Raw genomic sequence first — 27,737 nt, 5'->3', positions numbered from 1 at the left:
TCAATCAGTATTGACTTAATGGCTTTCAACGCTTTGGTATATAAGGTGCTGTCCGACCCTCCAAAACCGGTTTTTACTTTTTATTTTACTTTCGTGTTTGATTAACGACTATTATTATGCTTTCCACAACTTCGAGAAATCAAGTAGGTATTTTGGCATTTACCTTAAGCAAAGCCGTAGTTGGTTCAGCTTATTGCCACTTATCTGCTTTGAGATATGTATCAACTACCAAGACGCCAAAGTCCACCCAAAATATGGCTTCTTCCCACTCTGCTACTATAGAATTGCCCCAAAATGTTTCAACGCATCTGCCAAAAGCAAGAAACACTCATTTAACTCACATGAGGAATCTAGAGGATGTCAAGGAAGGAGCATTTCTTACTCCACCAGAATTTGAGCATCCGGGCTACGATAAAAGTGATATGGAGGCAGTTCACTTCGAGCACAGGAAATGTGTCAAGCCTATGGATTACGTGACATTCTATTTCATGAAATGTTTAAGAAAATCATTTGACTTCTGCACGGGTTATGTAGAACCTAGAGATGTTCAGCATCAAATAGAAATTGCCAATGGACCAAAGAGAATGACTAGAGAAAAATGGATGACGAGGGTTGTTGTTCTTGAAAGTGTTGCTGGTATTCCTGGTTCTGTTGCTGGTTTCTTGAGACATTTACAGTCTCTTCGACTGTTTAGAAGAGATAATGGTTTCATCGAAACATTGCTTGATGAGGCATACAACGAGAGAATGCATTTACTTACATTTCTTAAACTTGCAAACCCTGGGATTTTTGCTAGAGGTATGCTTTATGTTGGCCAGTGTTTATTTGCCAGCCTGTTCTTTTTAACTTATGTGGTTAAGCCTGCCATGTGCCATCGGTTTGTTGGATATTTGGAGGAAGAGGCTGTTCGAACTTATACCAGATGTCTTCAGGATATGAAACTAGGTTTGAGTCCGGAGCTATACAAAATTCCGGTTCCTCAGCTTGCCAAAGATTACTGGCATTTAGGTGATAAATCTACGTTCTATGACCTCATTAATTACATTAGGGCTGATGAGGCTAAACACAGAGAGGTGAACCACACGTTTGCCAATCTAAAATTGAGAGGTCCAGGTGCTGACAGAAATCCATTTGCCACGGATGTTCCTTCAGATCCAAGACCCCAGCCACATAAATCCCTAAAGGATAACCGTGGTACCGGTTGGGAACGCAAGGACTTGCTGCTTTAGGCAAATAATCGGTCAGTTTCGCGCAAAAGTTCGTAAAGTGAACTAACTATCCAGGATTTCGTTTTCAGCCATCATTCTTATTATTTATACGTTCTTACATTATCATTAATTTTTCTACATACACAATTTGCACATATATATATACATATTAATTCACAAACTATCTGTCCATCTATGTATTTGGTGAGAATAGTAGTATTGTTTTGTCACGTTGTGCTGATAGTCGTCTCAAACGACCTAGATCGACCCATGTTGGCCAACCGCCTCACCTGTTTGCAGCACGGCTTAAACCTCTCCCAATAATATGAAATTTTTTCGTTGAACCGGTCATATCAGTCATTGTGACGGAGTTGAGTCGTTTTCATGAAAAACTAATAAAAGGGTCACGATGACCTACACGATGCTATTTTTCATCATGTTCCCTTTTTTCTTTTTCCTTCTTCCTGGTAGTCTTCTCGATTCACTCAAAATTATACTATTTTAAGAGATGTTCACCGCTGCCGCTAAGTGCTCATTAAGAAGAGCCTACTCTACTGCTGTTCCAAAGACACTCACTATTGGCTTAATCCCAGGTGATGGTATTGGTAAGGAAGTCATTCCTGCCGGTAAACAGATTTTGCAAGCACTACCATCTCAGTATGGACTAAATTTCAAGTTCCTTGATTTGAGAGCTGGTTTTGAAGAGTTCCAAAAGAGCGGTGTTGCTCTTCCTGACGAAACTGTTGAGATCTTGAAAAAGTCATGTGATGGTGCTCTATTTGGTGCTGTTTCGTCACCTACCTATAAGGTTAAAGGCTATTCTTCTCCAATTGTGGCTCTTAGAAAGAAGATGGGACTTTATGCCAATGTCAGACCTGTCAAATGGGTCGAAGGTGTGGGAATACCTGTTGATATGGTTATTGTCCGTGAGAATACCGAGGATTTGTACATCAAGGAGGAGAGAATCTACGAGAAGAACGGTCAGAAGATTGCGGAAGCTATCAAGAGAATTAGCGAAAATGCTTCCAGGAAGATAGGTAAAATGGCTTTTGAGATTGCCTTGAATAGACAGCATGTTAGAGAATTAGGAGGGAGCTCTTTACACAAATCTCCTTCTGTTACAGTGATTCATAAGTCTAACGTCTTGTCCGTTTCCGATGGATTATTCAGAGAGACTGTTAAGAAGGTGTATGAATCTGATCCTGCTCGTTATGGTTCAATTGAATACAAGGAACAAATTGTTGATTCTATGGTTTACAAGATGTTTAGAGAACCTGCTCAATTCGACGTTGTTGTCGCTCCAAACTTGTACGGTGACATTTTGTCTGACGGTGCGGCCGCCTTGGTTGGATCTTTGGGTGTTGTTTCTTCTGCTAATGTCGGTGATGACTTTGTAATTGGAGAGCCAACCCACGGCTCCGCTCCTGATATTCAGGGTAAAGGAATCGCTAATCCTGTGGCCACCATCAGATCCACTGCCATGATGCTTGAGTTTATGGGTTATCAAGAACCGGCTGCCAAGATTTTCTCTGCTGTTGATGAAAATTTGAAAGAAAACAAGGTCACAACCCCTGATCTCGGTGGTAAGTCTTCTACACAAGAGGTTGTCGAAGATATTATTAGAAGATTTTAAGTAGAAAATGAATTTATGTATCCAACAAACAAATAAGAAGAAAGTGCTAGTCATCAAATCCAGTCCATTCCTCATTGTCAGAGCTTTCCTCCTTCAAATTGCCATACTCATTAGAATCCGCTGCCTCCATATTTGGATCTCTCTCAAACAAAACAGCGAAAAAGCCAATACCTCCATCAACTTTAGGCAAACTTCTAATACAGGCACCGGCGCACGCCTCTGGATCAGAACAGTTGGAAAACTCCTCAACCTCACCTCTTCTGGGCCATTTGGATATCACCCGGTTTTGGTTGCTCAACTTCCATCCTCTCTTCTTCAAATCTTCATCCCTTAATAACCTTAATGCTACCCTTTCATCCTCCTGTGGATAAATGGAACAAGTGGAGTAGACTAACCTTCTGAGGTTGGGAAAGAGCATGCCATGCTTCACTATAGCGAATTGAAAATTCGACAACTTATCCAATCTCTCCTCGTTGTAAGGATTGTTCTCCTTGTTGTCGGTGTCATTTTCTTCATATGCCCTTCCAAATATACCACTGCCAGAACAGGAAGGATCCACCAACATTGCAGTAATTTCAGGAAAATCATCTGGATTAGTGCTAGTGAAATCGGCGTGCTGGATCGATATACACTCCAGTCCTCCGGCTATTGTACACATCTTCTTCAAAGTTCTAGCCCTTTGGTTATCCTTCTCAAATGCAATCACGGACCTAGAGGAATTCTCTAATATGCATGCCAAATGAGTGGTCTTATTACCAGGTGCAGCACATGCATCTATCACTTTATCAACTCCTGGCTTAGGATCGAGTATAAAAGCGGGAAAACAGGATGATCTATCTTGAATAATTATCCTGCCTTTCAAGTAAGCATCACTAGTAGTAATCTTTTCTCTCGGGTGAACTCCAAAAAGGTTAGGAATGAACTCATCGTAAAATATCGTACCCTTTTTGATATCCGTAATATTGTAGACTCTTTCCAAATGGCTAAATTCTTTCAGTACTTTTGCTTTCGATGTTTTCAGTGTATTTGCCCTGAACCATCGAACAGGGCTTTCGTCCTCCTCTATAAGATCATCAAAAGATTTCACTTTCAATTTCAATCTCAATTTGGTGAATTCTCCGTGTAATCTGGTCTTATTTCTGATTATGGCTTCTTTCCAAGGATGCTGTTTGCTTTGAATCCGACCCGATCTTGAAAACAGAAGATCATAAACAAGTAACATGGAAACAGCCTCTGGAATTCTAGACTTTCTCTCAACTGTCAAAAGGTGTGACTTCTTGATAATCTCTGATATGAAGGGACGATACTTCAGCGTAGACGATACAAGAGCGAAGACATGCTTAGGGTCAGATTTAAGCTTTCTCTGCTTATAGGCTTCAAAAATTCTGGATTGAACGGAGCCCTTCTTTGGATTGGGCTCCATAAATTGAGCTGATTCTCTATAAAGAAGCATTTTTAATTATGCTTAGGTCTCTTCCTTATGCTTAAAGATGTACTAAAATTTTCAAAGAAGATAAACCGTTTTATTTTTTTCCAATGAAAAAAAATCTGGAGAAATTTATCACGTGCTTCAATATCCTCATCGTACAGGATATCTGCTGCAAGACAGTTGATGAAATGGGGCCCATGTTCCATTCGTGGCACCTGTAGTAAGTACACCAATCTACTTATTATGAGTCTCACCTATTTTTTGTAATTATAGTCATTTTTTCTTCAATCCAAAGTTCTCTTCAAAATCAGAATTCAGCATCGAAGATTCGGGACCCTTAGTAATCGCGCAGCTTCTCTGGAACACCGACGAGTAGCAAATAAGTGAAACAAATAGGTACTAAAATAGAACACACAACATTTGCTGAGTAGTCTGCTACTTTGCCGTTTTGATCACCCGCTACTGTAGGGTTGTTCTAGGTCCAAAAAAAAATTCCCTTCGGGATGTTACTCTTTCTACTGAGATCTCGATGCTCTCTTGGCAGAGAAATAAAAATGGACTAAAAACGTTTCTTTTTTATGAAACATTTCTTTTTCGATGCACGCACTCTCTTCTCTATGTTCAAGAATAGGAAGCGAAATTGACGTGAGGCACAGAAACACAGGATAAGACAGACTATACAACTTGTAGTCAATTCGCCTTTCAATACTTCTCGAAGATTTCCGATGGTCCATTATAACTTGAATTTATCCATATATCAATTCTGTAGAAAACTATTCGTAGAACATCAAATGCACTACTTATGTCCTAAATTTTGGAACGCCGAAAAAAATATGGAATATTATTTGTATACGGGAATCTTATTTTCTATCCCCCAGCTGTTAAGAAAAATAAAAACAAACTGCTTCTGAGTAGGTACAACCACCTTCTCACTTTTTGCTTGTAATCGGTTCTATTCTCAAAGCTGTCCGTTCAGCACCACTCTCATATTTCCACTTAAACAAATCTAAATTTCACCGTGAGGAACGATTTCGATCAGATTCATACTAAAATCAACTTTTACTAACGCTAGGCTTTGCAAGTCAGCTTTGTCGTCCTCAGATTTCTTTATCCTCATCATCTTAGTTTTCCTTTTTATATCTTCCGTCTTCCATCTTCCATCTTCCATCTTCTATCTTCCATCTTTTATCTTCTATCTTCTATCTTCCGTCTCCTTGATTATTTCTCTTTCTTCTCTTTATTTCTCTTTCTTCTCTTTATTTCTCTGTCTTCTTTTTATTTTTATTCGTTTCTTTTTTTCCCTCCATTACTTCTTCTCATCTTTTCATCTCTCCATATTTTGTATCTCATTCATTCCTCCTTCGGATCTTTCTGTGATTTGTTTTTCTTTGTTTCAACATTTCCGTATTATATTTTTAGTGTTTGCTGCTTACTTTTATTGCTGTTGAAGTAAGATGGATAAGATGGATGTTGATTCAAGACCTGCTACATCTGTGCCGGTAATTTCAGCCGATGTTGTCAATAAGAAAAGATCTTACACCGATATCGATGAACAGAAGATAAAAAAAGAGCACATGTTAGGAATCTCCGAGAAGGTCGTGGATGGCGATAGTGCCGAATTTTCCAACGGAATTAAGTATACCAGAGATGAAAAAATTGATCCTAAGGATGTTATTGTTCCTGTGACGAAGCCAAAGCTTAACTATGTGCCGTTGAAGACAGGTATTTGTTACGATGTTAGGATGCGTTATCATGCTAAGATCTTTCAGTCTTACTTGGAATATATTGACCCTCATCCTGAAGATCCTCGTCGTATCTACAGAATTTATAAGATTCTTGCCGAAAACGGTCTTATCGATGACCCAACGTTGTCAGGAAGAGACGACATTGGTGATCTTATGGTGAAAATACCTGTTCGTCCAGCTACTGACTCGGAAATTTTGGCTGTTCATACTCCCGAGCATCTCAAGTTTATCAAAAGTACTCAGTCTATGACCAAAGAGCAGCTATTAAAGGAGACAGAGACCGGCGATTCCGTCTATTTCAATAACGATTCATATACCAGTGCTAAGCTTGCCTCTGGCGGTGCCATCGAGGCTTGCAAAGCCGTTATAGAAGGACGTGTGAAAAACTCTCTGGCTGTTGTGAGGCCACCGGGACATCATGCAGAGCCTGACGCACCAGGTGGATTTTGTCTTTTCTCCAACGTGTCTGTTGCTGCTAGGGCCATCTTGAAGAATTACCCCGAATCTGTGCGAAAAATTGCCATTGTAGACTGGGATGTCCATCATGGTAACGGTACCCAAAAGGCATTCTTCGAAGATCCTCGCGTTCTTTATATCTCACTACACAGATACGAGCAAGGTAAGTATTATCCGGGTACTCCCGCGGGAGGTGCAGATCAAGTAGGCTCGGGTCCTGGTGAAGGTTTCAACGTCAATATTCCTTGGTCTACTGGTGGAATGGGTGATGCTGAATATGTTTATGCCTTTCAGAAGGTTGTCATGCCCATTCTGTATGAATTTAAACCGGATTTTGTCATTGTTTCTTCTGGTTTTGATGCTGCGGATGGTGATCCAATCGGCGGATGTCATATTTCCCCCGCTGGCTACGGTCAGATGACTCACTCCATCAAGACGCTTGCCCAGGGTAACGTTTGTGTGATTCTTGAAGGAGGCTATAATTTGGATTCCATATCTGTCAGCGCTTTACGTGTCGCCAAGGTGCTCTTAGGAGAGCCTCCAGAGGTGTTACAGCAAAACTTGCCTAAGCCTGAAGCCGTAATTGCAATATCCGATGTTATCAAGATTCAATCACGTTATTGGAAGTCATTAAAACCTGGCTACTTCGGACTCGATTTCTCATTGCCGCAGATCATGGGTGATTATGACGCCTTGTTAAAGAAATCTAGAGATCCAACATTTGTGGAGGTTGCCAGTAAGCATTCTAAGCTTGTTGATTCTGTAAGGGCAGCGCAGAAGTCTGATCTTTTTGATGCCTATGGATTTGTTTCTTTACCGATGGTCTCAGATAAAAAGGTGGAAACTCCATCTCTTAAGCATCAGATTCTATGTTCTCCAAACATTTATGTAGCAGACAAAATTCTTATTGTTGTGCATGACCCTTCACGTGTTTGGGCAAGGCGTGATCCTCTTACCGGTGACCTAGATTCCGCTTCCGCAGTTACAGTGGACCAATCACTACGTTTTGTTGATTGGGGTATGAAGGAAGATTACGGTGTTATAGATATTAGCGTGCCCGTCACGGTAACAGGTGAAAACGATATCTATTACAACAACATCAGTTCTGCTCAGGATGTGCTGCTCTACCTTTGGGATAATTATATTCAATACTTCAAAGTGCAGAAGATATGCTTTGTGGGTGTGGGTGATGCGTATAATGGTATTGTTCATCTTTGTGGTCACAGAGACATCCGCCATGTTGTAATGGCTTCTATAAATTTTTTGGATGCAGGTACCTCCTTACGTGCTGTGGTGTCTTCGATTGACGAGTCAATAGTTGACTGGTTCTACCGTAATTCGCTCGTCTTCACCGGACATCAACACTCTTGTTGGGGTAATTCTGATCGCAAGGCTAATGCAAAGAGACCCAGAAAGAAGTACGGTCGTGTGATACGTGCGGATTGTGAGGGTCTTGATAATGTAATTGATGAGAGGTTTGAAGAGGTTTGTGACTTCATTCTAGATTCGCTTGAGGATTCTGAGGGGGAAAGCGGAACTGAGTGATTCTTTATATCATGCATCATGTATCATCTTTTTCAATTTTTGTTTCATTAGAGTTAATGCGTAGTTAGTATCTTTCTCTTTGTAATTATATGTAACTAAGAATACTTTACCTATCTATACCAATTGTTTCTTTTTCTTCTTGCTTCTCTCTATTTTCTGTTTGAGCTATTTTCTGGTAGCAATACGCAACAATGGCTCCCAAAGTATAAGAAGTCCCAATGTACCTAAACTACACTTCTGATAATATAATACTCTTTCTTATATACAACATTAAAGTTATAAAAAATGCTATTTTACCAATTGATCATCTCTGCTCTGCTGCTGCGAGTCCTTGCTTTTGCCTATTCAGGAACTGCTGCCAAAACTTCGAATTCCGTTTGTGAAATCAAATTATATGCTCATTTGTTTTCTCCAGAGATGGAAGATTTCGGAATCTACAATCTCCATGAAGGTGCAGGCATCAACTACATGTTCTTGGGATCCGGTGCCACCACCATGTCCTATGATAAAATGACAGGAGTAATTTCACAGCCTTTGAGTGAGCAGTATGATCAGTACCTGGTTATTTCCGAGGACATCGTTATGATGGCAGTTTACGAGCCAACTGTGAAGTTTGAGATCAAAGATCGTGCTTTAATGGCTGATGGTTCGGCAGATGGCTTTTATGCTTGCAAGAACACCAGTGATCCTTACCATTACTCTAAGGACAGGTATCAATTGATGTACAGCAAGGCCGGAAATCTTTCTTACCAATCATGTAAGAGCGTTAAGATTTCTGCAGTGTTATAATACGAGTGAAGTTATCGTTATAAGTAATATTGTACAACACGTAATATAAAAACACATCATTAGTAGGTAGCAACTTATATGCGATTGCAGGTTTACTTCCTTTCAAATGCAACTTGGGCCAAGGCCTCCAAAGCGCTGATGCCTACACGTCTAGATTGAGGTTGAGGTACTTGTCGTTGTGGTTGCGGAGGAGATGCAGCTCGACTTGGATTCTTTGAGATATCTTGAGCTGGAGTGGATTGAAAAGAAGAACTTGGATAGCCAGCCGCAACCGGGGCTTCTGTATGATCATACTGAACACCAGCAGGAGCAGAAGGGTTCATCATGTTCCCGATTGTAAGATGAATAGGTGGTAGAGCTGGAGTCGGGATTGAAGAAATGAATGCACTTCTAGAAGAAGCAGAACCTGCAGTATCATTATTGAGAAGGCTCATAATACTAGGCTTACGCTGTTCCGGCTGTTGAGATTGTGGATTAGGTGCTGATTGTGGTTCTCCCTGCAGGTGTGGAAGTGATGTAAAACGATCAGAGGCACCAGTATTCAAAATTTTGGTCATCTTCATTACGTTGTTCATCTTGTAAACAGGAGCAGGGTAAGAGGGAATTGATCCAGAAGTTAGAGAAGTTCCGGGATAACCAGCATAAGCGATCGCCGAGTTTTGAAATGGGGATTGCAGAAGACCGCTCACAGGATATTGCGTAGCAGGAGCTGTGGCCGGCACGGGAGAAGCTTCGGGTCTGCGTGCATCGGCTGCAGCTGCTACTTCCCTCCACTGTGAATTTTCACTAAGGCCCCTTTGGTAGTAGTTGCGAACCATTGAAGCAGTCTTCGAACCAAGATACTTGGCAATCGATTCCCAATCAGTTCCATATTCCTGTAACAGGCCTGGAAATAGACCGGTTTCCTGGACACTCCAGTAGCTTGTCACATGATTTTTATCTTTGTGACCACGCTCTTTTCGCCTGTCTTTATGTTCTTCCTCACTAAAATCTCTACTTCTCTTTCTACCACGCCTGGCTTTCTTGAGAGCCGGCTCAGAATCAGCATCTACAAATGCATCTTCAGTACTACCGTCAGCGAGTGCAGCAGCAATGCTTTGAATCGTAGGGGCAGGTATCAAATGAGAATTTGTGGCAGTCTGGTCAGGAGCCTGGTTTTCAGTCTTGATGCGTGACTCGGGTTTGGCCTTAAGAGCCACTTCCGGTTCCATTTCTTCATCTGTTTCAGCTTCAGAATCTGGCTCCGTTTCTCCATCTGTATTGTTATTATCATTGACCTCTTCCTCGATCTGCTGCGATGGTTCTGGCTTCTTTTCAATCTCGCTGGACTCTGGAGTCTCCAGTGGCTCTGGAGACGGGTCCACCATAGGTTCTCTAACAGGCTCTGATCTTCTCGTCTTTGAAACAGGGGAATGGACTGAAGCCCTCGTACTATCAGACTCTTCACTTTTAGGTGTACTTGGCTCCTTCAAACCCCTCGACCGCTTACTACCACACTGTTGAGACTGCAGAAGTCGGCCAGTAGCCTTTCGCGGAGTAGATTTCTGAGAAGACCCAGTAATAGAGGTATCTGGAGTATGTCCTTCTTGGTCGCTCTCTTGTCCATCCCCGTCGGCTCTCTTTTCTTTCTCCTTTTTCTTGCCTTTACGCTTTCCTCTATTCTTTCTAGCAGCAACAATCTCCTTGTAATCCACATTTTTCTTTGTCACATAATAGTGAATCACACACTCTTCGGCGCTTCTCAGTCCTCCCATGTAGTGAGAAATTCGACCAAACTTCTTTGGATACAGCGAGAATGCCTTGCAAAATTTTGTATGTTCATCTTCAGTGAAGGTGTCGGTTACATCCGTCACAAGCCGGTGAGCCCAAGCCTCCTTATCACGAACAAGATTGTTCGAATCAATGTACACTTCCATGGCATATTTCTGTACAGGATCCAAAGTCATGTTTGGAATGGTGGCGGCTCCATATTGCGCTCTAACTAACGGGTCGTTCTCCCTTTCCTTTTCCAATGAAGCTAAAATCTCCAGAAATTCTGCCTCTGTCCTTACAGAATCACCATGATGGCGAGCACGACGCGCCTGTAGCTTTTTCTCTTCTTCCTGCTTGAGCAATTTCTGTTTGGCCTTCCATGCTTCAATCTCCTTGTTTGTCATTTGATCATGTTCGTCCAGTACGATTTGCTTGTGCTTTCTAATCTCCTCCTCTATCTTATGCAGCTTTTCCACATGTTTGTCCATAATCTTGCATCTCTCGTCCCATATGCTTGCTCTGGACACGTACTCCTCTGTTAATGACCGCCTCTTGATATCTAGTAGATCGTGATATTTTCTCAAGATGTTAAGTAGTTTCGTACCATCATTCTCTTTGAATGTGAGTATTTCGGAGCCAAAAAAATTATACTGGTAGAGGTCACTGATCTTACCAGAAGAGAAATACTTCATGCCACTGCGTCTTTTACTCTTAGTGACATTTTTAAGCTCCCAGAAACGATAGGCAGCTTTCTGCATGGGAAATATACAACCATCAGCGACAGGAAAATCATCGTCAGACCATTCGGGGTTTGCTAGAGGTTCTGAAGTATCATGAGATTCTTGGTGTATCGAGACATGATCGAGTTGCTGTATCTGTGATTGTGAAACAACGGTTGTTGATCCATCCTCAAGTTCCTGAGATATCTCATTTGATTTCTGTTTGGGTTTCTGCGTAAAACCATCCCCAATATCCTCTTTAAATTCCTCTGGTTGTTGCTTAGGCTCCTGCTTAGGCTCCTGCTTAGGTTCCTGTTTAAGTTCCTGTTTAGGTTCCTGTTTAGGTTCCTGTTTAGGTTCCTGTTTAGGTTCCTGTTTAGGTTCCTGTTTAGGTTCCTGTTTAGGTTCCTGTTTAGGTTCCTGTTTAGGTTCCTGTTTAGGTTCCTCAATATCCTCTTTGGATTCTCCTGGTCGTTTGACATCCAGTCTAGCTGTCTGTGGATCATTCACATTTATCTCTTCCTTACCCCCAAGAGGAGGAACAGACGAAGAGGATGACGACGAGCCACCATAATAATCAGAATCCTCACCATGATATCTCCTTTGATACCTACCACGACTTCCTCCACGAGTATATGATAACCAATCACCCCTACTGACATCACGATGGCTGGGGCCACCAATTATGTCACCACCAGATTTACGCGATAGAGAACCTTCTCTAGAAGGCCATGTATCTTTCAAATTTCCATAACTTGAGACCCGTCGCCGTTGTGGTCCATCAACGTATCCATTAGAAGTATTACCACTCCCAGGCCTCTCGCTATCAAAAACTCCACCTTCAACTGAAATACTTCTAGAACTGGATACTCTGCGAGGCGCAAAATGATATCCACGCCTTTGGGGGCCATATGAGCTTGTTCTGTTGGGATTGTGAGAATAGCCGTCTATCTTGTCGTTGTTATCATTACTACTGTCTGTATATGCATCGTTACCATTGGCATCATCGTGTCGCCTCGAGGTAAACGGATTTGCCATAGATTTTTGTCTAAGAGATACTGAATGTAGCGACTGTGACGATAGTTGTAGTTGAGGCCGTTCTAGCTCTGGCTGTGGCTCTGCCTTTGACTCTGGTTCTGCCTTTGACTGCTGCTGTGGCACATTGTAACCATTATAATTATGACGATAACTGCGGCGGTAATGCGATGAAGGATAGTACTTTCGACTATCACTGTGTAACCCAGAATTGCTACTCCTTTCTTTGGAAGGCCCGCTGGAAGAGAGACTTCCAGCCTTACTTTCGGGACCCGCTCTGCTTCCTGAACTGCTGCTGCTGCCTCTCGGAAGCTCTGAAGAGGACATGTGTTCAACGTAGATAGGCGTATTGCTGGATCTAATTCAATAATCTTAGCAGCAAGCAAGGCTAATATCAATCTGATGAAGACCTTATTGGAAAAGAAAAACTGTAATGAATTGTGCTTTGTATGCAAAACATTTGCACAATGTAAAATTCACCCTATTTTTTTTATTCGCTTTTAATTTCTTTGTCTTAATGATTTTGTCCTTTTATTTAACTTCAGTTCGAACTGCAAAAAGTCGAGAGAATCTACCTTAAAAATGTTTCCAGGTTGAAAATGACTCAGTGCATATTCCTTAATGTATTTCCTCCTGATTCCATGCCATCTTGAGGTGTCTGGGGTGTTCGTTTATCATCTTCTATTCTAGTAGTATGACTCTGTATTTATTTCGGCCGGGTAATGTCTGCTTCATTATTGTTATTCAATTTTCATACGCCACATTGGGCAGTTGGAAATTGGAAGAAAATACATTTTTGTGGCTAATGAAGAAAACCCGCGTTTTAATGGAAGGGGACATTAAATTTTTAAAGAGACGCGTTAATTAGTAGTCTCTTTTAGGAATATTTCCTTTTTCAGACTAATTTGATAGATCAGGGGAAAGGTGAAAAGTGTTTCGGAGGAGGTTCAAGTATGAATATATGAAATAAGATCTAAGTATATATTTCTTCACATTCCCCTTTCAATTTTCTTACTTCAATTGTCGTTTTACTCTCTCCATACTATGCCATTTGCTATTAAAAGACCTTGGAATTATGACGATGAGGAAAGAGAATTTGGTCTTCATCAACCGGCCAAGTTGCAGCGGCGTGGTCCTTTAACAGATATCAATTTGGGGTTAGTAACTCCTCCAACAACTCCGGAAAAGTTGAACAAGCATAATTCACTGGTATCAATAAAACAGAATAATCAGATAGTGAGAAGGCTTAACTTCACTGAAGAAATACACTCTCCTTACTCTGATGCCAAAAAGGTATTTCTTAGAGGTTCGTCAAACGAATTTCAGGATGGTAGCAGGGTCTGTCTTCCAGGAAGAGAGACCGAGGGCAAATTGTTAAAGAAGTATATTGAAGAGTCATTGATTGAGCTGCAATCTACGTCTATATACATTTCTGGTCCTCCCGGTACCGGAAAAACTGCACAAGTGGGTACCATTATTCAATCTCTTACACTTCCGGCCCTTCAGAACTGTGTTCCGGGCACTAATATTTACAATATTCCGCTGAGATGTCATTCCAGAGATGTGTTACGGAAATTGCGAGTTGTTAAGATCAATTGTATGACATTGAAGAATCCCGAACAGATTTTTGACATTTTGGCAAAGAATTTAGAAGGTTGCAATCATCGCACCGGAAAGCTCAACACCAAGATCGATCACATCAGAGAACTTTTATCCGATAGATCGTCTAGTGATATGACAATTCTTGTTTTGGATGAGATGGATAGTGTTATTAATAAATATCAACAGGCGTTGTTTGAGCTTTTCTCCTGGGCTTCGAATCTTCCCTCAGTGCAGCAGGATTCTTTCAAACCTAATTTGATTCTTGTTGGAATTGCCAATGCCCTTGATCTTACAGATAGGTTTCTTCCCAGATTAAGAAGTAATAGAATTAATCCACGATTGATCCAGTTTCTCCCCTATACTGCTGACCAGATTCAGCAAGTTATCACCCAAAAATTATACGGCTTGGACGAGGATTCCAACGGCCATGGTCTTCCACCAATTGTTCATCCAACCGCTATCAAGTTTTGTGCTAAGAAGGCTGCAGTCAATACTGGTGATCTTAGAAAAGCATTTGATATCATTCATAGAGCCATTGAGATTGTTGAGCAAACTACCATGAAGAGAATGCCTTGCAGTAAGTTCACTAGTTTGACCGTTAATAACGCACCCAAGGTCATGATTTCTCAAATTGCTAGAGTGTGCAGCTCCGCATTTAATATTAACTATCAATTGAAACTACAGGCATTGAACCTTCAATCAAAAACCATTCTTTGCTGTCTTTTTAAGTTTGAAGAGAAGCAAGATACTCCATATGTGGATATGTTCAAGAAGGGAGCTGGTAGACGTAGGAGTCTCAACAAGATAATCCCATCGATCAACAACTTCTTTGAATTCTATAACAGACATCTCAAAATGGTCGATAGAATGCTAAGTACTTTGAGAAGAGGTGAATTTCTGGAAGTGTTGAGCACTTTAGAGTCTAATTCTCTCATCAATCTTACTTTTCTTGCGGATAAGTCCGGTAAGTTCATGACATCCAACGTTTCTAACACCCTAGGCAATGGAAGTGGTAGTCCTCAAAAAGGAGTGGTTACCTTTGGTAACTACAAAATCTCTACCAATGTTCCGAAGAGTGAACTTGTGAAATCTATCGGAGACATTGAACTCCTCAGAAAGATCATGAGTGCTCCAATTGCTTCAGAATAGAGTGCATCTTTCCCATTAATGTAACAGTATGTATAACAGTTTTCTAATGATAATACTCTAAATAAATCCTAAAAGACATTAGATGTACAGTAATGTGTATCCTATCTATAAAGTCATATAACATCCTGTACTATCCTCAGTACTAGAAACCAAGAATAACTCCATTTTCAATTTTGAATATCATAATCTATAACTAATGATACCCGCAGTTTGGAGGTTACATCTATCTTTATATTTCATTCATCGTTGGGTATTTTCAGTAGCATCATATTCATTTTTGAACAGTTGTTTCAAACTGATAAAATACAATATACATCTCCACTGAGAGTATATTACATATAAGTGTATTCTTCAAGGGACTTGAAATACAACAAGAAACATGATACAAAGTTTCGAGATAGATTATAAAGGGAGAACTCAAAGCAGAAGATATTTTTACGATAAATAGCATGTATTTGATTGAAAATAGTTTGGATTTGTAACAGAAGTAGAAACAGGTGGATATAGTGAAGCATGTAACCTTTCACAAATACGCATTACCTGATTAGGAAATTGTCTAAGGAGTTTGGGGTGCTGCATTTGTGATCGAGTAAAACTGACAAAGAATAGCAAATAACTCAGAGGTATTAATTTCAACACCAATGTTCATTATGCTATAAAGTATATTGGATCGATGAACAAGATCCAAGGGATTGTATGGATTGAGGGAGTTGAATTCAGAGCAGTATACACATTGGAAGTCGTGTGCATAACAAATACAGGAAAAAAATTTTCAGCTATCTACGAAGTTAATAAGAGAGAAGGAGGTTTCCAAAATGGGCCAAAGAGGATAGTAAGAGTGAGAAAAAGAACTAGTTGCTGGAGAAAGATATATAGGCTTTCTTTTGTATCTTACAAGTATACATATATATATATTTGAAAATGGTTTCTCTTACCGAAGTCAAAGAAAACAAGCCATCTCCTGCCGAAGTGGATAAGGCTATATCAGAGGCCATTAACGACGCAGAGGCCAGTGCCAAAGAGGTTGAGGAGAAGATTGCTGAGGAGATAAATGCTGCAGAGTCTCAAGCAGAAGCAGATTTAGAAACTGAACTTGGTCCAGGGGCAACCATTATAATTAAGACGGAGCAGAGTGAAGGGGGAGAGACGGATGACGATAATGAATCGAACAACGATGACTCTGATTCTGAGGATGATTTTGATTCTAACGAGACCTTGCAGGAGAGAGTAGAGGCCTTGAAGGACATTATGAGTCCAGAACAGAGGCAATTGATCGTTGGTAGCATCAGTTCCACAAAGAATGCTATCATTTCACTCTCACACAAGACTGGAACCTTGTTGTGGTATTTAACGACTACCGGTCTTGTTCTTGGTGTTCCATTAGCATTGAGCATCTTGCACGAGACTCAGTTAACAGAACTGGAAAAGGAGATGAATTTACAACAGTCGTCCAATGATATTCTTGCACCGGGAGCTTCAAGTGCTTCGGGAAATGATGAGACCAAGAAATGAGCAGCAGTGACTCCATTACTTTGTACATAATTGTTCTTTGTCACGATTGAATAAATAGAAATTAGTATTATATGTGTTTATTTATTCATTCACGCATTTCAATCACTCAACCTTCTTAGACACTATGGGGTGCTTTATAGAAAGAGCCCAGATATCAAGGTAAGTTGTAATGTCGTATATGATTTCGAAGACGAAGGTAGCATAAACGGCTAGAGTAATGCCCAATCCGACGTATACAACCAATGCAATCACTTCATCGTAGGCGAACGAGTAGAATCTGGTGAGGATCTCAACGAGTATCAATTGAACTACCGGAATGGCCATAGGCAAGTTTCTACGGGGGAACTCTTGCATAGTTAAATGATTCAAAATGATTCTACCCACGGTAAAAGCCATAGTTGCGCCAATTGAAATTACCAATTGGGTAGTGTACTCGTGGAGAATTTGCGAATGAAGTGAAATCATGACTAACACGGTAGCATAGTAGAAAAAGAAAGGAACAAGGCCGTTGTCAGCATCCTTTCTCATCTCTGGATCCTTCAATTTGTTGATGACATTTCTTCTAGCAGAGTAAATGTTGAAAAAAGCTATAACACCACCAATAAAAATACAGCAGTTCAAGAAACTGATGGTGTAGGAATCGGGCCCGAATCTGTAATCAGATAGATCTACCGTCAAAAGCGGAAATTTCCATAGATTCTCTTGGCCAATATAGCCAGTCAAAAAGCACATAAAGATGATCATAACAATACCTTCGACGGGACCACTGAATGCACTGAGATATAGAGTATGGGTATAGTATGTCTCCCACGTCGACAAGTAGAAATTAGTTAAGGAAGCGAACTGAGAAACAAACAAGAGCCATCCCTTACCAAAGCCGCACACGCTGGCAAACATAAGTACAGACAAAGTGGTGTTGACGGCATCGCAGCAATGGTCAAAAAGTTCACCTAGAGGACCGGACTGACCAGTCTTCCTTGCGTGAATACCATCGCATGCATCGAACGTCTGGTACATGAAAATACAGAAACCATAAAAGCAATAAGTCCAAGCCGGTGAAACTTGATCGAAATTAGGGTCATAATAGAAAACAACCATCAATCCAACAATGTTGAATACCAATCCTAGTAAGGTGACCAGATTTGGTGCCATCCATAGAGGAAATGCCTTTTCAAAAAAGACCCAGAACCTTTTCAGTACATACTTAGTAAGTAAGGAGTGGTCCTCTGATTGGTATTTGTATTCCTTAAGCCTGGGAAGGTACTTAATAGGAATATAACAACTCATTGGTGGCACTAGCTAACAAAGAAAATGGTGGCTAATTGTGATTGTCAAGGTGTTTTGGGGAGCCAGCTGTACTTTTACACCTAAAAATTTGTTTCTTTTCGACCAGCCTGAAAGCGCGCCTATTGGTGGGGGGAACGTGTTGGGTGGTGCCCGGTGGGCTTCAAAAATTGCATATGATATTTCTCTTTCATTAACGTTACACAAGAATAAGTAATACAGCAACTCGTGGACTACAGCCAGGAATCCAGGGCCTTTCGAGCAAGTTCAACTCCCAAAAAGGTAGCCGCATTTGCCGGAAAGCTTCTTGCTAAGGCAGGTCCTATACCGGGGAAGAAACCGGGAACACCCTTGGCTGTGTAGACTCTTTTTGCCGTCTGTAACATGGTACTCTTCAACGTAGAAGATTGCTGCATAGATTTCACCGTGTCCACAGGAAAAATTGTAGTCCACATTGCCACACCAGCGAAACCTCCTGCTAGAGTAATTGCACCGATGGACAGATTGGAGTCCTTACCAGACCACCTATTCTTTAAAAACTCATAAGTAGCAAAATAGACCGCCGACCCTGGTCCATCTCTAGCCAATGTAGCAGCAGATCCCTTGAATATAGATCTCAAACCTCCTTCTTTGTATAATTTTTTCACTGTATCCAGGAATGAAACGTTCTCTTTGGTAACCTGCATAACCACCTTGACTCTTTCAAAAGGAGCTGCAATTAAAGTGGTTGGAATAGCACTGAAGAATCCCGCTGCACTTATTTGGCCTATGGTTAGCGGAGCATCTTTAGGACCTTTTCGAGCACTGCCAACTAGTCGTTTACCCAAATCATATCCCCAGAAGGACACGGCAAACATCGGAGTAACTCCCAATAGCGGAGAAGTAACACCTTTGTAAAAGCCAAGTGGGCCATGGCTCTTTAGAGTGCTACTGATGGCTTCCATAGAGCTTTTATATTGATTCGTCTGTAATAAAACCTTGGTAAGGTCAAACGGGTGGCCTGTGAGAACGGCACAAATACCCCCAAACCCCCCAGCAGTAAACGATTTGACGTTATCCACAAGGATACTGTCGACTTCCTCCATAATGAAAAATTAACTTGATGTTTCACAGCAATCCCTATAGGAACAGACAGACTACTAGAAAGTGGCAACAGGCACAAAGTTCAATTCGAGTTGGAAAAGAACCTCAGAAATTAATAATTCAAAAATCAAGAACATACGGTATAAAAGGGTGGTGTCTAACGGATTCTTCATCCCATTTATATACATCATCCACTAAAAACCCATCCATGTCTTGGCTTCAACCCCAGACTTCCCAATTAGTCGGGGGCCCGCATGTGAGGAAATATCTTTCCTGCCTGAGGGCCGATAATGCGGAGATTTGACCCCACTATGCCTGAGGGTTGCTTAGTGGTGGCTTCGCGATTCGCGGTAAGATTCTCCGGAAAAAGTAAGTCATCCATCTTTTCAAGCACCAGCGGAAAGCGGTTTTTTTTTTTGCAAGAGTCAATCCATGCAGGCCGTCTATATTTTCTATTCCTGATTCACTCCGCCAACTGCTTGCCCAAGAATCTTAGATCTTCATCCTGATCGCTCATTAGATCTTTGGTAAATAGCTCCAAGCCATCCTCAAACTTGTTGATGATCTCATTGGTCAAATTCTCTATCAACCTGTTGAATTTCATATCCATTCGGCTTAAATACTCGTCATATTTATCTTCCTTCAGTGTATCTTCTGATAGATGTGAAACTGAAAGCATCTCTACCAACAGATTGTTGAATTCCTTGCTCAATTCAACAAACTTGATGATCATGCTTAAGAAGCCATATATCTGTTCAATGTAGAACAGTCCGCTATATCTGCCTTTACTTTTTCCACCACTGCTATTATCCAATATTTTGCATCTGCTAATCGATCTAATGTATTTTCCATGAAGTTCAACTAACTCATCCAAGTTGTAATCCTTCGCGGTTGCAGTAGTATTTTTACTCCATATGCCATCATTTTCAATTGGATCCATTTTCATACAACTGAGCTCTTTCACTCGACTGCTCCCCATCATTACATTTTGAACAACCTCCGAAAACCCCTTTTTTCCGTGAGAAAGATCGTCCATAAATCGCTTGTAGTTGTTATCGATCACATGGAATAAAATGTAGTCCATTAAAACATTCATGAATTTGATAAACTCGCTCCTCAAGATGTTCAATCTCTTGAATGTCTTTATTATCCACAGGCTTCTCATATCATCCAACGAGAGTCCGTTACTTTTATCCATATTCAATCTTCTAACTTCTCGGGCCCGTTTGCAAATTCCACTGATTGTATCTCTCTTCAAAGTGTTTGCATCCGACCATCCAGTGTTTAGAAGAGAGCTCATCCGTACTAGCTTGAACAAAAAATTGAACATTCTTAGATACTCCTTGTGATCGGCCTCAAACAGTTTGTTCAAGGGAAACTTTAATTGAAAGTCTAACGTAAAGACTTCCCAACCAAGCGTTCCATAGCTTTCCATTTCCAAAATTCTGGCATCGAGTCTATCGACAATACTCTTATCGTAATGGTCTTTAACGCTGGTTGTGGCAACAGAATCCTGTAAACTCTGAATAAGCTTATTAGCAGAGAGAGACGATGTCGATTGATTCAATGACTCAGAAGCTTTCAATACCAACGCACTGATGAAATCTCCTTGTCCCATTAACAAGAAACTGTGTAAATTGGACATCTCCCGAATCAAGTCGTACCTCTTACATATAACCTCTCTATAACAATAGTGGACAATCTCTTGGTATGCTTTTTCAAAATTCCAATCACCTATATTATTAGCACTGGAGTTTTCATGACTGTACTTCTCTCTAAACTGCTCACACCATGCAAACTCTTTGCAATCGTTCTTCAAGAAGTTAAGACACTTGCCTATCTGATATATGTTGTATGATTGCTTCTCATTGAGGCAACTGGGCACTCTTCCTCTCTGATAAACTAGCTTATCACTATCTCTTTTGCTTATGAAGAAATTCTCAGCTTTAACATCGGCTTCATTCAATTCTCCTGAAAAGGTCCAATCCTGGATCATTTCAGTAAATGGTTTAATACAGTACTGGAAGAATTTTTTAGACAACTCTCTTAACATCGGATCACCTTGCCCACACAACTGATCTAATAATGAAACAAACTCGTTGCTTTCCATTCGCTCTGACATAATTTCCAAATAGTAGAACAGCTTCAATCTCTGAATCCAATCTGACAAAAGTAAATGAAGACCTCGCAAAGTTAGAACATGATCTCGTTCCTCAAGAATCTGTGAATTTATAGAGTTAACATAATCTGTGTATTTGAGCAATCCTTCTTGTATAACACTATGAAATGCCATTTTAGTCTGCGATTTCACTTCATTTCCATATACTATCTGAGTTAAACTCTTGAGAATAAGACATGGTTCTAATAATTCATACATTTGTGCAACTTCACCATAGTTTAGACCTATTGGAATCTTAATGGTATCCTTTTCAAATGGAAATAGGTCAGAAGTTGATCCTATGAGTGCAAACATCAAATTGCGAAGAATTTCGAGAGGTTCAACGAGTCCAGCTTCCTTGTAGTACGGCAAAATTCTATCGTTAAGCGACTTGGAAGAGCTTGACTGTGATTGAGACAAAAATGGCACCTCGGAATCTGCTGACGATTCACTTTTCTCACCGGTATGAGTGTCTAGTGCTATCAAATAGCTTGCAACATCATCATTGCTATCCATGCTTAAAAGCTCATCAACCACCAGCATGAACTTTTGCATAGCCTCTGTCGGTATTTGATACGAGTATTTCGCTCTGAGAACTTCTAAACTCCTCCATTGTTGCTCATTTCTTTCGCTGACCACTATAGAAAACGCGTCCTTTGAAAGAAGATGAACAACCGCTGAATCCCCACTCGGATACACCCTTCTCGCTAGTCTCAATAAGTAATTTTGAATAACATGCTCCACTTGGTCTTTATTCATTATGATTCAATCAATCGTTTTGTTAATTGCGTTGAGTAGCTCCTTCCAAAGAGATCAGATCCATTAAGGCATTTTTCAATCTTGTAGTTTTTTCTTTACTACGTCTTGTTTACATCCAACTAAGCGCGAAAAAACATAAAATTGCAGACTAAAAAGAGATATATGGGCATAGATAAGGCTTACTCCTGTATTTTCAAATAGTTCTGAAACTCATCAGGTATCAGGTTTTCCATCTGGTCTTGAAAGAACTCGTCATTTACCTTTTTATTGTCCCTCAAAAGGCTCCTCTCGTCCGAATTATAACCAAATTTCTGAAGAGTTTTTCCATAATTCTTGGTGTTGTAGTACCTTAATAGGCTTCTGAGTGCAAACTCGTTCTCGTAGGATGTTTTTAATCTTTCCTCCAAACTTCCAGTAAAGAAATTTGTGAGCCAACTGTCCTTTAGGCCTACCTTGTAAAATAGATATACAAATGAAATCATATCCATATTATTGGCTCTCCATTTCTTTCCGCTGAACGGACTCATAAGCTTGATTATTTTCAAGATAGGTTTGTAAAGACTCTGGTTGAATAGAGTCAAATAGAACCTCAATGTATCTGTCGGCCGAACTTCCATAAGCTTGTAAATCCGTTGAATCTTGAAATGAGATACCATGCTGTAAAGAACCTTGAACAAACTGTTCACGATTAAACAAAATCTTCTATTAGGGTTCTCCACAGATATGTTACACTGAGCATTGAATGGAAGAATAAACGAGAGCATACTTTCGCTACCTGCTCCATCTTTAAACTGGAATATGCTCTCACATTCCTCCTTTTCACTTGGTGGAGTCTCAAACAGTTTGTTTTTGCAGTCCGATAAACTCAACGCCTTCAAAAAGAAATTGCAATTCTTCAAACGGTATAATACTTGATAATCACAATAGACTAATCTATTATTGATCAAACTTTCCGGGTCCTTAAAGTCATAAGATTTGCCCCATTGGGCATGCACTTTGTTACCGTCTAGCAATCTGAACGATTGCAGGATGAAGTTATTGTCAAATAGAAGTGCAGTGAAATATTCATATTTCAGTATATGCGAAAGTTTGAACCATTTTGTAAGCATTAAAATGATAGTTGATGCACTTTTTAATGTCGATTCTTTCATGCGCAGCACTTCGAGTCTCTGTTTATCAGAGGGAGTGAGACCGTTGATCAGATATGGTCTCTTATTACTATCATTACTAGGAGACCGTGAGCAAGAGTAGCTTTGTTGACTCTCAGAATGATTGGCACCATTACCTCCGCGAGGGCCTCTCTGTCGATACTTTTTGTCTTCTGCGTGGAATGGTATAACATTGGACGAGATAATCTGGATAAGAACATATATGAGTGAGCTCAGATAAGGTAAATTTTCCTTGTAATACCTTTCTACCCGCTGCAAGGATCGAATCTCAGAGGTGAACATGGGATCTTTCTTTACATCGGTATCCGAATACAAAAATGAGCTCTCAATAGTTCTATCCGAAGTGCTGAACCCGCTTTCCTCCTTAACAAAACTCTCAAACGTTGAGGTAAACTGCTTCAAATGAAAATCATCTTCCACATGATGGTAAAATATATCTGTAGCTTCTTGGATGCTGTAGGGAATGTCATTCTCGAAGGGATATATATTTGGGTAATCGGACTGGGTCAAAAAGAGCTTCTTCTTTGCGTCGCCATTACATCGCTCATATTCAGAGGTATTAGAAGAGCCTGATGTACCAGTATGCTGAGGTGTTAATGTGGGTGAAGGCATGGGTGTAGCGATATGAATGTCGGGAGGATTCGAAGGACCCTTAAAAAGTCCTGCTAAACAGTCATTTTTGGACTTCAAAGAGCCTTCACTACTGAACATCGAAAGCGAGCTAACGAGATCGGGAAGGCATTGATCTGGCATGTCTTCATCATTGCTAAGGGAAACCTCCAAGATTTGTGATAACTCATATTTGGGAGGAGTAAATGTTGGGTATCTAGTGGTAAGATCTTCTCTATAACGGCGATAATCAATAGGCGTTATCTTAACATCAGACTTAGAGCCATCTTCAGGGATATCCCCAACATCATTATTTTTGTATGCTAAAAAGTCTTTTGTCGATTCAACTTGAGCGAGGTCACCAAATTGAAGTAGAATCAAGTCATTGAGAAAGATTACAACGTTTCTCAATTTGAATGCCATGATAATGGGCAAAGACATATTTGAACTCTTAGAATCATCAGTGGAATTATGGAGTGATTCTTTTCCATCGTTGAGATTCGTGGCCGAGATAGAATTTATAATACTGGCTGGTTCGGTATCTTCAGATTCACAAGAAATCCATCTCCATTTATCGATAGCTTTGGTAACACTTCCCAAAAGATCCACCCGATCCAACAAGTCTATTAGAGATGATTTCTGTTTATAATCGGAGTTAAGACCCTTAAGAAAAGTCAAAATAATAAAATGTAGGGTCGTCATTGCGTAGAAAAGCTGATTTGACCAGAGTTGAATAAGCTGATGTGTTAAAGTGGTTTCACAATTGCCTGCATCGGCCAACTCATTGGCCCTAGTCTTAATTAACTCAGATAGATCTGTAATAAGAGTGGAATTGAATTCGACAAGTCTACCCGATTGAGTCACAATCCGTTCGATGATTTCCTTTTGGCTGCTGACAGTTCCATAACTGCCCATAACTAGATAACTAGACCGTATCACGAGACGAAGAATTTTATCTTCTTGAGGTGTAGATTTAGCGTGAAGAAGATCAAATAAGGCTGTTTCGATCTCTTTCAGAGAAGATGTGCCGCGCTTATCAGCAGACGCCAACACTTTCAAGGACTTTAAAGATTTCAAATCACTGCTACTAAACCAATCCTCAATCTCCTCTTCAAAGGATCCAAGCTCTTCGAACTGATAATTGAGTCGTGGATATTCCAGAATAATATTGAAATTGGTGAATCCGTCTATATCTTGTTCACTCTCTCCGTCGAAGGACATCTTACTGCTAGGAGACGAGAGCAGATCCTGATCGTCACTTGTCTCGACCATTTCATTTTTGTCAATTATTACACTCTCTGTAAAATCGTCGTTCAGCATATCTAATTCCTGAAAATCACCCATATTTGGAGGAGGTGGAGAAGCGGTATTACTATCAGTGCTCTCATTTAAAGCTTCTTCTGAATCAAGAACACCAACCAAAGGATCGACCATATCATTGTTGTGACTGAGTGACAAAGAATATTCAAATTGAGACTCATCAGTTTCATTTTCTGAGATCATTTCAGAGCAAACGACTTAGAAGCAAATGGAAAGAACAAAAGTAATGATGATCAGGGGGGGGGGGAAAGCAGTTCTATGAAAATAGAAAGAAGAAAAAAAGGGAAAACGAAACGAGAAATCGACAAAGTGAAGAAATTCAAGATTAGTCGGAGTATCTTTCTTTTCCCGTCGGTCTGTGTACTCATCAAGTAGTTCACTATGATCTCGCTAGAAGATAGTGTTGGATTGAGGTAAGTACGAAAATCGATTTTTAGATTAATAATGAGATTACTAACACCACACTAGGGTCAAAATCACCACATATACAGATGAGACCTTCCAGGGTATAATCCACTCGTATAATCCACAGTCGGGTATGATATCTTTGGTGGATGACAGCTCAGTGGCCCATAATACGGGATACTCTAAGGATACAAATTTTCGAGTTGTGAAGAGCACATTCGTTAAATCTGTACAGAAATTGAGCAGTCAGAAGATATCATTACCAGTGGAAACTTCAAAGACCACAAATAAAGTGGACAAGTTCCGATCAATGCATAATAAGCCGGCAGTAATTCCACTGGCATCAATTGCAGATAGTTTCAAGCATGGTGTTAGTAAATCAATAGCTAAGCAGGAGCTTGAATTCAACAGAAGGAGGATCTTTGGCCAAAGAAAGATTAGCATAGAGGGCGAATCTGTGTTCAATCAATTGTTCAATCTTTTACCTGAAGGTAATGTGACGTTTGACAAGAATGACAACATTGCAATCTTTGGTAATCACTTGTTGGTGCAGAAATCATATCGTTCCGAGAACTGTCGAATATTGAGGGGTACAGGAGAAGAAGAAGAACAACAATTGTCGTATATTAGAAAGGTGATAAAGGATATATGGAACAAGCTGGAGACGGAGAGAAAAGGTGGTTAATTTGATATACTATATACGTTAAGACAGACTGAGCAGGATCTGCACGGATTCAAAAAGTTTAAGCCCCTTTCTTTGTGAACCTCTATAACCATCCATTCGATTCCAAGGGATGGTAACATTTAGAGAGGAAGGGTTAATACCTACATTGATCCAGAACCAGAGCATAAATACTGTAATTGACTTAATGGTCATAGTAAATTGGAAAGAGATGTCTAGTTGATCAGTAATTTGCAATGGAGTTCTCGGTATTAGAACCAAATCGGAGCCCATTGACTGGACTAACGCTGTTCTATCATATAAATCCAGCTTATTTACCAACTTTGAACCGTCATCACCGAAGGTTTGACAACTTATAAGAAATGTCTCTAACTTTCTATTCCACTTGAGGCCATGTATAACGAGTTTTGTTACGGTAATGGTAGGATTATGCATAGTCAGTTGATCATATTTCAGTCTAACATTCTCTGATTGAATATACAGTTGGTAGTATTCAAGGTACCGAACTTGGGATGGAACAGAGACTCCATGTTTATAGATCTTTCTTCTCTTAATGAAAAGTTCATTAGCATCACCGAAGTTGAGGTTATATTTATACATGATGTAACCCACGATAATAGAACCGGTACGTCCTTTTCCATGGCGATAATGAATAATCACTGCTCTGCGACCGTTTGCAGACAAATATTGATCGATTTCCTTGATGACTTTAATCAATTGATCCAATGGTATGGCATTGTTATCTAGAAAAGGTCTATATTGAAAATTGCCACCGTTTGCCTCTATTATCTTAGGATCGTAGCCTATTTTCTCGGTACGAAGATTGAGAATCGTCCAATTTTGTTCTCCATGATTGACACTAAGAGTTTGACACAGTGTAGTCAAGCTGTTCTGGTAGAGTTTCTTAACCTGCTTATCAGTGGGAGCTGAACATGCAGCAACATTGGGGAGAATGTAGGCCAAATCCAAATTGGTTTTTCTCACATTGTCTTCAAATCCTTGTGGAATTGATGGTACACACATAAATCGTTGTCCGGAAGAAATACTCAGCGCTTAACGGGCTTAAGTCCTTACCTTACTTTGCTCCATTCTACACTATGCCCGCGCTCCTTATCACAATCTCTTGATAAATCGCAAATCACGTGTAGAATATTCGCGGATAGGGGGCTTCGAAAATACGCCTTGTGGATTAATGAATTCATCTCGTAATCTCTTATTCATATATATCCCTATATAGTCAGCATGCCACTTCCTGTCTTTCTATACTGGACTCTTCCAATTGGTCTTGGAATTGGGGCGGGTGTTTTGACAGCTCTAATAGTTCATCGCAATGAAGTTGAAGAATTTTTTGAAGATGCTACATTATCAGTGATGGACAAAATGAGCGTTGCCATCGAAAAGCGAAAAATACAGAGGAAAGAGGCCGTCGGTGTTTTAGCAGCCGGTTCTGAATCGGACGACTTGTTTTTAGGAACTGCAACGTTATCTGGGGCTACATTCCAAAACGAAAAGGAATCATCGTCAAAAATCACGAATAGAAGAAAGCCCCACGGTTTAAATAGGGAAGATATTGACCAATGGATAATGTCGCAAAGTTCTGAAGAGGATACATATGCCCCTGTACCAAGCGAGACATCGGCACCTTCTAGTTCTGGTTTAAGTGGAATCACTCCATCGATTACATCAGAGTAGGC

General features: G+C 40.3%; 15 protein-coding genes across 15 annotated transcripts; 8 read left to right on the top strand and 7 right to left on the bottom strand.

Annotated features, from left to right (window-relative positions):
* Nucleotides 1-254: 254 nt before the first annotated feature.
* Nucleotides 255-1,229, top strand: FOA43_004131 (uncharacterized protein; the record flags this gene model as incomplete). Its single annotated transcript, XM_038924374.1, has 1 exon — nt 255-1,229. One exon carries the CDS (start codon nt 255-257, stop codon nt 1,227-1,229), a length of 975 nt encoding a protein of 324 aa, XP_038780302.1.
* Nucleotides 1,230-1,716: 487 nt separating this feature from the next.
* On the top strand, nt 1,717-2,841 carry LYS12 (homoisocitrate dehydrogenase; the record flags this gene model as incomplete). Its single annotated transcript, XM_038924373.1, has 1 exon — nt 1,717-2,841. One exon carries the CDS (start codon nt 1,717-1,719, stop codon nt 2,839-2,841), a length of 1,125 nt encoding a protein of 374 aa, XP_038780301.1.
* A 46-nt stretch (nt 2,842-2,887) lies between these two features.
* Nucleotides 2,888-4,294, bottom strand: FOA43_004129 (uncharacterized protein; the record flags this gene model as incomplete). The annotated part of the gene is made up of 1 exon (XM_038924372.1): nt 2,888-4,294. One exon carries the CDS (start codon nt 4,292-4,294, stop codon nt 2,888-2,890), a length of 1,407 nt encoding a protein of 468 aa, XP_038780300.1.
* Nucleotides 4,295-5,733: 1,439 nt separating this feature from the next.
* On the top strand, nt 5,734-8,016 carry FOA43_004128 (uncharacterized protein; the record flags this gene model as incomplete). Its single annotated transcript, XM_038924371.1, has 1 exon — nt 5,734-8,016. The coding sequence occupies one exon, from the start codon at nt 5,734-5,736 to the stop codon at nt 8,014-8,016; it is 2,283 nt and encodes a 760-aa protein (XP_038780299.1).
* A 285-nt stretch (nt 8,017-8,301) lies between these two features.
* FOA43_004127 (uncharacterized protein) lies at nt 8,302-8,805 on the top strand (the record flags this gene model as incomplete). Its single annotated transcript, XM_038924370.1, has 1 exon — nt 8,302-8,805. The coding sequence occupies one exon, from the start codon at nt 8,302-8,304 to the stop codon at nt 8,803-8,805; it is 504 nt and encodes a 167-aa protein (XP_038780298.1).
* A 92-nt stretch (nt 8,806-8,897) lies between these two features.
* Nucleotides 8,898-12,638, bottom strand: FOA43_004126 (uncharacterized protein; the record flags this gene model as incomplete). The annotated part of the gene is made up of 1 exon (XM_038924369.1): nt 8,898-12,638. The coding sequence occupies one exon, from the start codon at nt 12,636-12,638 to the stop codon at nt 8,898-8,900; it is 3,741 nt and encodes a 1,246-aa protein (XP_038780297.1).
* A 717-nt stretch (nt 12,639-13,355) lies between these two features.
* On the top strand, nt 13,356-15,062 carry FOA43_004125 (uncharacterized protein; the record flags this gene model as incomplete). Its single annotated transcript, XM_038924368.1, has 1 exon — nt 13,356-15,062. The coding sequence occupies one exon, from the start codon at nt 13,356-13,358 to the stop codon at nt 15,060-15,062; it is 1,707 nt and encodes a 568-aa protein (XP_038780296.1).
* A 921-nt stretch (nt 15,063-15,983) lies between these two features.
* FOA43_004124 (uncharacterized protein) lies at nt 15,984-16,574 on the top strand (the record flags this gene model as incomplete). The annotated part of the gene is made up of 1 exon (XM_038924367.1): nt 15,984-16,574. The coding sequence occupies one exon, from the start codon at nt 15,984-15,986 to the stop codon at nt 16,572-16,574; it is 591 nt and encodes a 196-aa protein (XP_038780295.1).
* Nucleotides 16,575-16,676: 102 nt separating this feature from the next.
* On the bottom strand, nt 16,677-17,726 carry FOA43_004123 (uncharacterized protein; the record flags this gene model as incomplete). The annotated part of the gene is made up of 1 exon (XM_038924366.1): nt 16,677-17,726. The coding sequence occupies one exon, from the start codon at nt 17,724-17,726 to the stop codon at nt 16,677-16,679; it is 1,050 nt and encodes a 349-aa protein (XP_038780294.1).
* A 365-nt stretch (nt 17,727-18,091) lies between these two features.
* On the bottom strand, nt 18,092-18,943 carry FOA43_004122 (uncharacterized protein; the record flags this gene model as incomplete). The annotated part of the gene is made up of 1 exon (XM_038924365.1): nt 18,092-18,943. One exon carries the CDS (start codon nt 18,941-18,943, stop codon nt 18,092-18,094), a length of 852 nt encoding a protein of 283 aa, XP_038780293.1.
* Nucleotides 18,944-19,404: 461 nt separating this feature from the next.
* On the bottom strand, nt 19,405-21,858 carry FOA43_004121 (uncharacterized protein; the record flags this gene model as incomplete). Its single annotated transcript, XM_038924364.1, has 1 exon — nt 19,405-21,858. One exon carries the CDS (start codon nt 21,856-21,858, stop codon nt 19,405-19,407), a length of 2,454 nt encoding a protein of 817 aa, XP_038780292.1.
* Nucleotides 21,859-22,037: 179 nt separating this feature from the next.
* FOA43_004120 (uncharacterized protein) lies at nt 22,038-25,139 on the bottom strand (the record flags this gene model as incomplete). The annotated part of the gene is made up of 1 exon (XM_038924363.1): nt 22,038-25,139. One exon carries the CDS (start codon nt 25,137-25,139, stop codon nt 22,038-22,040), a length of 3,102 nt encoding a protein of 1,033 aa, XP_038780291.1.
* Nucleotides 25,140-25,337: 198 nt separating this feature from the next.
* Nucleotides 25,338-26,046, top strand: FOA43_004119 (uncharacterized protein; the record flags this gene model as incomplete). The annotated part of the gene is made up of 2 exons (XM_038924362.1): nt 25,338-25,369; nt 25,425-26,046. The coding sequence occupies 2 exons, from the start codon at nt 25,338-25,340 to the stop codon at nt 26,044-26,046; spliced, it is 654 nt and encodes a 217-aa protein (XP_038780290.1).
* Nucleotides 26,047-26,064: 18 nt separating this feature from the next.
* Nucleotides 26,065-27,066, bottom strand: FOA43_004118 (uncharacterized protein; the record flags this gene model as incomplete). The annotated part of the gene is made up of 1 exon (XM_038924361.1): nt 26,065-27,066. The coding sequence occupies one exon, from the start codon at nt 27,064-27,066 to the stop codon at nt 26,065-26,067; it is 1,002 nt and encodes a 333-aa protein (XP_038780289.1).
* A 219-nt stretch (nt 27,067-27,285) lies between these two features.
* Nucleotides 27,286-27,735, top strand: FOA43_004117 (uncharacterized protein; the record flags this gene model as incomplete). Its single annotated transcript, XM_038924360.1, has 1 exon — nt 27,286-27,735. The coding sequence occupies one exon, from the start codon at nt 27,286-27,288 to the stop codon at nt 27,733-27,735; it is 450 nt and encodes a 149-aa protein (XP_038780288.1).
* Between the last annotated feature and the right edge of the window lie 2 nt (nt 27,736-27,737).

The sequence above is a fragment of the Brettanomyces nanus genome, chromosome 4 (assembly GCF_011074865.1).
Source record: "Brettanomyces nanus chromosome 4, complete sequence".
In the NCBI taxonomy this organism is placed as follows: domain Eukaryota; kingdom Fungi; phylum Ascomycota; class Pichiomycetes; order Pichiales; family Pichiaceae; genus Brettanomyces; species Brettanomyces nanus.
The sequence above is the reverse complement of the archived record's forward strand: the minus strand, read 5'-3'. Positions and strand labels throughout refer to the sequence as shown.